Here is an 11,514-nt window from a genome sequence, read left to right as displayed (position 1 = left end):
TTAATAAATTGTATTCATCCATAATAAAATAGTTTTAAAACTATAATAAATAGGAAATAGAACAATTTAAAATATAAAACTTAAAATTGTCTTAATAATGTCAATCTATTAAGACATAATTATTACACGAGGATTTATGACTTCAATTTTATTCGAGTATTCCCCACCTACTTTAAACATCTCCTCTAATTTATCTGAATTTTTATAATAGAGGAGCTTCAAACATTTTAACCTCTCCTATCCCACTCCCACTTTTTTGACTTTCCTACAATTACATAAATAAAACTCCTCAAGACATGTCATCGACCCCTCCTCCAATTCGGGAAACTCCTCTAATTCATTGAACCAATCAATTTTGAAGAAGCGCAGGCGCATAAACCCTCCCTGTTGGCCAAAAGCCTTTGGCAGTTCTTTGCAGTTGTGATTTCCCGACAACTCCAACCTCACTAGGTTGGACATTGTTTGCAACTCCAGGTAATGACTACCACCACAACACATTAACTCGAGTTCCCTCAGATTTGCCATATCACAAATCCAACTTTCTACTGCAAACTTCAATACTACAAGACTTTCCAGATCTTTCATTGCCATCATTTTCTTGGGAAGCTTCAATTCTTTTGCAGTGCTGTTACGAATTGTCAGACGACGCATCTTTACCAGTAATGCAAGTATCTCTCCTTCTATCCTTGAATCCATATCCTTGACATCTAAGCATAGTTCCTGAAGCTGAGTGATATTCACAAAATCCTCTGTTCTCATGAATCTGTCGTCTTCACTAGAAAGGTCCAACCAATGTGATCGCAGTGTTCTTAAAGCGATCAGCTTTGATATTCCTTTTGGCATGCGTGCAACAGCTTTGCAGTCTAAATGCTGAAGACATTTAACTTCATTTATCCATACTGGTAATTTATTACATCTTTGAGGCAAAGCTAGAAACAAGAGACTTTTCAGGTGTCTCACACATTCTGGTACCTTCTCAATTTTTGTATCATTTAAATTCAAGACTTTTAGAAGTTTCATCTTTCGAAGGCTTTGAGGCAATGTAGAGATGCCCGTCCCGCTCAATTCGAGAACACGCAGTCCTCTCATAGCGGTAAAAATGTTTCCTGGAATGCATGTAATCCTCGAATTTTGAGACAATGAAAGGGCGCGGAGCCAAACAGGACGCCTCTCTGATATTTGTGTGTCATTTACATCTTTCATGCCCAGCAAAATCCGACAGCAGTCACCATTTTCACCTTTACAGGCTTCGTCAACTGAAAAAATACACTTATTTTCTTTTGATATGGTTATGGCCAAATCATTCAACAAATCGTGAGTTCTACAATAATTGGTTAGTCTAAAACCTTGTCTATCCTCATATTGCTCCCATACTTGAAGCAAACAGAGATTGGCAAGCTTATTTATACAATCCCATGCCGCGTCCCACTGGTTCTCTCCTGCTGGAATAAATCCTTCCCCAATCCAGAGATATACTAAATACTCGCAATTTATCTGCTCAACCTTGGGAAAGAAAGAAAGATAAGCAAAGCACGCTTTAAGACATGCAGGCAATGAGAAATAACTTAGTCTGAGAATAGGCATGATCTGTCGATCATCATCGGTAACGACTACCTCTTTAAGCCGATGGAGCTTGGCCTCCCAGTCCCTTGGCATCGTGGTCTTCGGCAGAGATGCAGCTACCATTTTGATAGCTAGCGGCAAATTTCCACACTGCTTTAAAATGTCACGGCCAACTTTTTCAAGCTGATGATTTGACACTTTATTTCCCTTAAACGCATAGAAGCAAAACAGGCTCCAACTCTCTTTCTCCGACAAACATTGCAACTCGTACATATGAGCATCCAGAATTGTGCAAACCTCTTTGTTTCTTGTGCTAACCAGAATTTTGCTATGCCCATTGTCTCCAGTTAAGAGGCCAAGCTTACATAATAAATCTTCCCTTGTCTCCCACACATCATCTAACACCGCAAGATATCTCTTTCCTTTCAGATTTTCATGAATCAACTCTGCTGCTCTCTCATGAGATATTCCCTCGCTTCTGATTTGCTGTCCTAAAGCTAAGTGGGAAGCTATGTCGCATTGCAACATGGAAATAGAATAAGACTGAGAAAATGAAAGCCATATGGATTTATCATACCTTTCTTTTACGTTGTTGAAAACATGCTGAAGAAGATAGGACTTGCCTATGCCCCCCATCCCAACGACCGCAATAATTGGAGAGGCATTGTTGTCCAGCAATCTGAGCATGTCATCAACTTTGGACTCAATTCCCACTGAGTGTACACTCGGCAGAAGATAAGATTTCTTGCGCTCTACACTATGAGATGTACTGGGCGATACATCACTCGCAGGAAAAACTTCACGCAATAGCTTCAGCTTGTTGACATCTTCAATAATATATCTCATGCGCTCCTTGATGTCCCTGATTTTCCGCCCTATCCTATAGCGAAAAATCCATTGATTATAACTCGGACTACAAGCTTGAGCATCATTTCCATACATAGATTCTGTAGCGCATTCCTCACAGATGTCTTCTGCAAGCAAGGAAATAACGCGAACCTTCTCCAGCCATTGCTTTGCGCCCTCATTATGTGGAGACTGTTGATCAGCATCTTGCAGAAAACCCCTTACATTTGTGAGATTATCGTTTAACCACGAGAAATCATTGCTGAATTCCAGTAGTAGCTTTGCCTCATCAGTTAATTTCTGGACGGCCATCTCCACGGCCATCTCACAAATTTTTCCTACAACAGCTTCTCCAAGAAATGCCATGTTAGAAAAGTGAGAGTGAACCAAAAATTCCTCTCTCAACTTTCTATGCAGACAAAATAAAATGACTCAGAGCCTGAGAAAATAGAGTTTGATGGGCACACCAAAAATGAGGCGGACTTGATAAGGTTGGGTTCGATGTGAGAAAGGTCTTTTACAAATTAGCCATTTATAGCAACGAACTGCTAGTCTTTAATCACAATGCTTTTCTTGATACCTACGTATAGACATTTACATTCTTTTTCTTTTCCCGAGAAACGAATAAGACAATTGCACAGGGATGGAAAATGGAAAGCTAAAAAGAATTTTGTTGCTGTCGACACGGTAATAAGTCATCCTAACATAAATAGGTTAGTTCGAAATGGATAAGAGTTGACATAGTACCTTTTCTAAATGAGATATAAATCTAAAAATGCAATTAGAATTAGGGGCTATAATATCAGCCTCTCGGAAGAAGGAGAAGCATCTTTGTTTATTTTTCTTATTCCACTCAGACCATAAAAGCTTTAATGGAGAGCCTAAAGCACACTCAAGTTTCGCAATCACAAATTTCTCTTCTTGACCGACAGAAAACAGTCTCTAAAGTAAATCGAATCCAATCTCTATATTAAATATATTGATGAAAGGACTGCACCCTCGTTATTTTTTGTTCAGCTAATTTTGAAGCACTTTCCTTCCTTTCTTTAATTTACCTCGGATGTTCCGAGGAAAGGACTGAACCAAGGGCATCTTCTCCATCATCTCAGAGCTAAAATATATAATTTAAAGCGCGTAAATGGCCGTAAATCAGTTACAGCTATTTTGGTTATCTCAGTGATAATGTAAATCTCGATTAAGTCTATATGGTGGAATACATTCTGTTCTGGTTGTCTCGAGATTATTATTAAATTTATCTTGAACTTCAAGAACCCTCCGATATGAAAGAACTATTGACTTTTTGAACTTGTTTGAAAGAGAATCCAGATTTATAATGAACACCCTATAATACAGAATGCATTTTTAGCTATTCAAGGATTGTCAATCTAAATTTTCTTTTACAAGAATTTTTCTATTCAACCACATTAAAAGGGGAACAGAGTTCTTCTAAAATAGGAGAGATGACAATTTGTCCATCGTGAATTTAAAAAGCAATGGATAAGTTTATTTAAATAATGAGAGAATATTTAGGTTTGGTAAGGTCTCCATAAATGATTTTCAGAAGCTAAAATTTATGTTTCTTTTTAAAGAAAGATTTGACTTGAAAATATTGTAACTATAGATAGTTTGGTATTGAATTCCTCATCCTAACAACATCTATCATGCTTAACCTAGTAAAATTGCAATTAACAATTTGTTTTGTAAATACTATAGAACAACACCTATCATGCTTAACCTAGTAAAAGAATAGTGCTCTTAAATATATTACACGTGTAACGTCATTATCAACCCTAGTCTGAGAATGGGGGAGAAGTAATAATAGAAAACACGTTAGACCAATTAAAAAATATTGGCATACTATTCAAAGTCAATTATATGTAATAATTTAAAATACCCCTTGACCTTGAAATTTTTATAAGTGAACAACTCAACCTCTCTAATTCTTATATCTAATGGAGCTCTATCCAAGTGGATGAGAGTAGTAGATTGAAACTGAAATTTTGACGAACAAATCACAGTTCTTTAAACATCTCGCCTCATGGTTTAATAACTATGACCCTAATTTTTATATTTATCAACTCTAAAGAACAATTTTACTTTGTAATTAAAAAAAAATCATTTTAAGAGTTGAAATAGATTTTATAATTTATTATTATTATTATTATTTTTGTCATGTAAATAATAATAGAATTTAATAATTTCCACTATTAAATAAAATAAGATGACTTTGGATTTTAAATTTCTTTAGTTCATTATTAAATAGTTCAATACTAAGGATTGTGAAATTTCTAATGAAGTCAATGCCATAATATTTATTTTTTATTTTATTTGTTAGTTATCTTAATGTTTCTCCATTAAACTCTTTATTTATTCATTTGTTTTTAATTTTTTTTAATTTTAATTTTTTTTAAGAAGTAACATTAAATATAAGACCACAATATTATTATAGTAGTAACTTTCAAAATCATTACAATTAATAGAGTTAGGTAGAATAAATAAAAAGAACAAATCAAATCATAAAATGAGATTTATTATATTATCATTTCTTAACCATTTAATATAATAAATCATCATCCTATTTTTAATGATACAAATATTATAAGATAAAAAGAATTACTATCACTTCATAACTAATTTATAGGATAAAATAAATCACAAAATCTCATTATAAAATAAAATTTTTCTAAAATCATTTTTTAACTAATTTATAAGATACAATGAAATCAAGATCACATTATAGAATTAAAATAATTATATGTTCATTTCCTAAGTTGACTATATTGTAAGATAAAACAAAGTAAATCTTCATTCTATTTTAATGAAACAAAATGGTATGATAAAATAGAAATCTTTCTAATATCACTTTTAATCATTTTAGAAAATTAAATTAAATTAAATTTGTATTCTATTATTATGACACAAAAATAACCTCAATGTATGGAAATGTGATCTAAAATTTAGTTTTGAAAGATTATCTTTGCAGACTAAGCCTCCAATGGCAGCCAAATTTAATAACAATTATCTTTTTTCTTGTTTTAATTTATTTTTATTTTTTCATGACAAAGTATTGAGATGATAATGAATGTAGGAACGTTAAAGTGCAGCATTAGTGTCCAGCTGCATTTACACCCACACTGCTGAAAGGGAAACAATAATACAATAATATTAAATGTCTTGATGAGAGAGTGTAGTTGAGAATTCACCATAATCATTCCAATTTATCATGATTTAATGCTTTAACCCATATTTTGTACTGTCTATATGTAACCAAGTACATTTTAACTTAATTTTAGAAATTTTCTATAGAGTAAGATTGGATTGATGTGTAGGGATAATACTAGCTATCTACTTCACCAATCTATGCCAACACATTAAATGTTGCGGAGTGAGGAGACAATAATAATGGAAGCATACAATTTCACTATTAATAAACAAATCTAATGCAAGACTATAGATTGAAATTTTGTATTCAACATATTTATTTTCTAGCTATAGATATCAATTTCATAGCTGAAGCCCAAGTCAATTTGATTTCATGCATAGAAAAGTTGAATCATAAAGCTATTGGATATGGGCTCTAACCTTCTCCATTTCTCTTACTAACATTTGGTTATCTTTCCTTAACATTAAAGTTCTTCGTTTTTTATTAGTATTATTGTCACATACCTCAATGTATAAAATTATATTTTATATTATTAAATTTGTAGGGATTAACTTATGATTCATGGGTGATAGGAAATAGAAAAGTATTCTTTACCATTGAGCTAAATATTTCACTCTCCTCACTCACGTTGCAAGAAAACAAAGCCACACAAACAACCACATGTTTCTCTCAGCACATAGAGGATTCTCTCCTACCACAATAATCTGCTAGGTTAGCAAAAAGACATTAATCTACTTACTAGTTACTAGGATGCTCAAATGAAACTATAGATTTACTTGTCCTACAACTTGTAATATTTTCATACTTAACATTGTAGTTTTATGTGTTTGGCCATGAATACTTAAATCAAAGGTATATAGATCACTACCTAGTTTATATTTATTTTATTATTATAGTTATTTTTATTTTATACTAGTTAAGTAAGCTATAGTTGCAACTAGTGATAGGTACCACTCTCTCTCATCATGCTCCTCTATAATCTAAGCATTTAGTTTATTTTTTATTTTCTCCAACTATTTTTTTTCATCAATTAGTTTACAAACAAAAGCACAACATACGAATTATGATGTGGGGAAAGATGTTGGGTAAAGGTGACATACATGTGATGGAGAAGAAAGTGAACACAAAATATGTAATATTTTATTTTATGCATAATGGAGTCTCTTTCAAATTCCACACCAATCCAATGGGAGGCTACATGCATGTTTTTCCCTACCTCTACAAGTGTTCAAATTTTGGTTACCATTTGTAATCCAAAACTTTGCATCAAAAGAGTAAGAAGCTACACTACAGATTGGGATGTCGTCATAAAATAAAAAATAAGAGAGATATTAAATTTTATTTCACCTTTTGATTGAAATATTTCCTCTAGATGCAACAATAAGTTAGATTAACATAAGGATTCCATAATGACTAAATCGCCTAGAGATTATGCCCATTGGACACTTCCCTCATTTGGATGGGCAAAAGTGAATTTTGATAGCGTGGCCAAAGGAAATCCAAGGTTGGATAGGTGTGGGGGAGTGATTAGGGATGAAAATGGTAGGTTATTAGTAGGCACTTCCCTTGGAATGCAAAACTAACAACCTTTCTAAGGTTGTAGTCTCCTACCATGGGTTATTATTGGCCAAAATAATTAATGCTAATTTGGTAATTTTGGAAGGGGACTCTAATAATATTATCCAATGTTTATAGGGTAATCATAAAACCTCATGGAACATAAAATGTTGGATTAAGAAAGCTAGGGATTTATTAAAAACATTGCAAAACCATTAAATTTCTCATTCCTATTGAGAAGACAATGGTTCGGATGACCACTTTGCTAACCTTGGAGTTAGTAGAAATGATGAAAAAGAATGGGGGTTTTGGGATAATCTATTGGTCAAAATAAAGGCCTTAATGTTATATGATTTGGTTTAGGGGAGACAAATTTTAAATGAACACATAATGCCTTATTTTGATGGCTCTTATTTCAATAATTAAATTTGTCATCATTGCATTAGTTCTAGTTGGGTTGCATTCTTTCTGGGTATTTTGTGGTCTACTCTCGAATTACCCGACCCTGCTCATTACCACCATTATTGATTCCATGGGAGGAGAAAGGAAAAGGGTGGATCCCTTGAACTGTGAAGAGATCAAGAGGAATAGAAAAATTTGGCATATCCTACATCGGGAAGAGCTCAATCCCGTTATTGAAATATTGCATAGTTCCCATGCAAATGTCAAAAAGAAATTTGCCAAGGGTTTGAAGGACAAAAAAATTTAAATTGTGGGTAGAAAGGTGGATGTTGATGAGAAACTCATTGCTAAGGTGATAGGACTATCAGTGGAAGGAGAAAAGTTATACTGGGACAAGAAAATAGCTGATGCTACAGTTAATAAATTCCCCAAAAATGAGAAGGAGAGGGAAAAGCTTGCAAAAGTCGACAAAAGCAACTATGACACAGGTAACATTAAATCTATATGGAGTTCTGTTCTTGTGGTTTTGATGAAATATGTTACCCTTAATGGTAGATTTACTAGGACCTATGGGCATCATTTTGTTTTTCTCAATCATTTTAGGCACAAAGAGAAAATCTCTTTCCCCTTCTTCTTGATGGCGTCCATTAATGCTAATATTAAGAACCACAAAAAAATGAAATACCCTATTTTGCATGGTGGGTCGCTCTTCCTCATCCATGTATATATCAAATCCCTACCCTCTACTTCAACTAGGGTTCCTAATGTTTCTAGTAATTTTGAGGAAGGGGGTCCCATGTTAGTCTTTCCTCGGATGAAGAGGATTGAAGCACTGATATGGAAGACTTTGAATTTGAGTTTGAGTCCTCTTTGAAGATTGGCCACCAAGATAAACATGATAGAACCTCCCCTATTTATACTACAAATTTTGATTCTCAATCTTCCAACCAGTCACTTCTGGATAAATCTGTCTAGGCCCCAAACTAGAGTGATAGACCTCCCTTCTCGTAGGAGCTCAATGTCAACTCTCCTCATCTCAACATGAAAAGGAAGAATCCTAGTGATGTTTTGTCATTAGTCCATGATGCTGCTATTGACAACTTTAGGATGTTTAAATGGGCTTTCCATGAAATTAAATATATCAATGTGAAATTCAGGCAATTACAAGTAAACAAGATAGTCAAGCTACAAGATAGGGGACATTTGATAAGAGAAAGTCAATTATAGATTCTATGTAGAAAATTGTGGGAATGGTTAGTGATATGAAGAAAGACTATGACTATAGGATTTCTCAGCTAGAGGAAAAACTAAAGAAAGACTTTGAAGGTAGATTGAGTAAGATGGAGAATAAATACTAGAAAAATAATGAGAATTTGATATATTTGATTACCTTTAGTCATAAAGTGGATAAGAACTCGACAAAGAGTTTAAATACCATGGTTGGAACATTTGAAGCCATCCATCAAGAAGGATCTACAATGGATGTGGAAATGCTGGATAAAATCTTGAGGAAACAGCGGGACCCTGCAAGAGAACTAGAGCTAATCTATAGAAGAAAATTTCTAATCAAGATATTCAGGAGCTGAAGAAGATTGCACTAAATATGACTTAGCTGGAGACTAAGGCTACGGAGGCCCTTAAGAACATGTACTAGTTTCTTCCTTTTTTGTTGTCTCTTTCCTTGTTTTTAGGTTTGTGCTAGGTTTTTACTATCTTTGGGCTACGATGGAAATGACATATCTTAATGTAGCTTTTTGATATAGTTCTTTGTTAAAGGGTTTAAAGTCCCTTGAAAACATGTTTTTTCTGTAATTAAAAAAACATGAACATCTAATTGAAATCTTCAAAGCTTGTTATGAATTGTTATTTAGGTGTAATCAAAACAATCAAGTCTCGAGATGATACATAATTCATAGAAGCATACTAGCTAGATGAAGCAAGGTCATGTTTTCTAAACATATAGAAGATTAGTCATAGTATCAACTTGTACATATAAGCGATCCTAGTATATGCTTAAAGCTAAAAGTTTTAAATTCAAATCAGTCTATTCCCAAATAAGAATATGCATTTTCTAGAACCCAAACTGTTGAAATGTGGTGACTAATCAACAAATTACTGTACACTCAGCACGTATCCTTCACCGGGGTCTGGGGTCGGGCTGGGCCCCGGGCAGGGGTTTGGGGGCGGCAGCCCCCGAGGAAAGCGGGGTTTCGAGGGTGGCAACCTCCGAGAATTCTTTTTTTGCCATTTTTCATTGATGAAAACCGACATTGTAATAAAACCCTAAAAAGGCCAACTTTGTTTGTTGCCCTAAAAGAGCATGTTATAAGCGGCTTGGATGCTTCAGGCATTGTAAGGTTGATGTACTATTTTTGCTGGATAATAAGAAAGATTGGATGGCTATGTATGGTGGACGTAACCCATTCTGGGTGAACCACGTTAAATCTATGTGTTATTTGTGTCTTGTTTTATTTCATTATCTATTGTATTTAAATCTGCATATAATTGTTAGTTCATATTTGCTTTGGATCTGCTTGAAACCCTAACAATTGGTATCAGAGCGAGGTTTTCTATAAATTGGCAGGACTTTCAGATTTGAGTGGGAGCAATGGAGGATTCCAAATTCAAGATCAAAAAGTTTAATGGCCAGAATTATCAGTTATGGAAAATGTAGATGGAGGATTACCTATATCAAAAGGATTTGTGGCGGCCATTGGAAGGAAAGGCAAAGAAACCGACCACAATATCAGATGAAGAGTAGGACATTTTAGATAGAAAGGCACTGGGATCCATTCGATTGTGCCTTGCATTGTCTGTAGCATTTAATACAATAGAAGCAAAAACGACTGTAGATTTGATGGCAACATTGGCTAAGTTGTATGAGAAACCCTTGGCTTTGAATAAGGTATTTCTTATGAAGAGTTTGTTTAATTTGAAAATGAGTGAGGGAGGATCTGTAGCGGAGCACTTAAATGAATTTAATACAATTACCAGTCAATTGTCTTCGATAAAAATTACCTTTGCAGAAGAGGTTAGGGCTCTCTTGATTTTATGTTCTTTGCTAGAAAGCTGGAATAGCTTGGTTATGGCTGTAAGTAACTCTGTCTCTAGTAAAAATACTTTGGTATTTGATGATATTGTTGGTGTTATCCTAAGCGAGGAAATGCGAAGGAAAATCACAGGTGAGACTTCAACATCATCGGGTAGTGTTTTGAATGTGGAGAACAAAGGAAGATCAAAGGAAAGAGGAAAAGGTCCTGAGAATGAGAAGTCACGAGGGAAGTCAAAGAAAAGACGCTCTCAATCTAGAGGAAAGAAAGATTGCTGGTACTGCGGAAAGCCTGGTCATCTAAAGAAAGACTATTGGTCTCGGAAAAACAAAGAAGGAGACAAAAATTAAAATGGCAGTAAGGAAGCTAATATTGCAAGTAATACTTTACAAGATGCTTTAATCTTGTGTCTGGATAATGTTAATGATTCCTGGGTAATAGATTATGGGGCTTCATTTCATGCTACACCCCATAGAAAATATTTTCTAGATTATGTTCAAAGTGATTTTGGACAGGTATATTTGGGTGATGATGAGCCCTGTCAAATTGTTGGAAAAGGAAAGATAAAGATCAAGTTGCAGAATGGTAATGACTGGTTTCTGCAGGAGGTAAGACATGTTCCTAATTTAAGAAAAAATTTAATTTTTGCAGGGCAACTAGGTAGTGAAGGTTGCATAGTCACCTTCTCAGATAGTATGTGGAAGGTCACTAAAGGATCATTAGTAGTAGCTAAAGGTGCAAAGGTAGGCACATTATATTTGTGTACTAGTAACACTTACTCTACCTTAGCTACTACAGATAAAGTTACTGCAGGGACAACAACAATAAATGTTGCAAGAACAGATTCGATATTGTGGCACCATAGGCTTGGGCACATGAGTGAGAAAGGGATGAAAATCCTTCACTCCAAAAATCTATTGCCAAGACTAAAGA

The 11,514-nt window shown here is 34.4% G+C and overlaps 1 protein-coding gene across 1 annotated transcript; it reads right to left on the bottom strand.

Annotated features, from left to right (window-relative positions):
• Positions 1–237: 237 nt before the first annotated feature.
• LOC131071719 (putative disease resistance protein RGA3) lies at positions 238–2,775 on the bottom strand. Its single transcript, XM_058007663.2, has one exon. It carries the CDS (start codon positions 2,773–2,775, stop codon positions 238–240), a length of 2,538 nt encoding a protein of 845 aa, XP_057863646.2.
• Positions 2,776–11,514: the final 8,739 nt, after the last annotated feature.

Source organism: Cryptomeria japonica, chromosome 4 (assembly GCF_030272615.1).
Source record: "Cryptomeria japonica chromosome 4, Sugi_1.0, whole genome shotgun sequence".
In the NCBI taxonomy this organism is placed as follows: Eukaryota; Viridiplantae; Streptophyta; class Pinopsida; order Cupressales; family Cupressaceae; genus Cryptomeria; species Cryptomeria japonica.
This window is presented reverse-complemented; position numbering and strand designations above follow the sequence as displayed.

What these genes read in the sequence shown, in the direction of transcription:
- LOC131071719 (XM_058007663.2), bottom strand. Translation starts at nt 2,775, where the DNA reads ATGGCATTTCTTGGAGAAGCTGTTGTAGGAAAAATTTGTGAGATGGCC.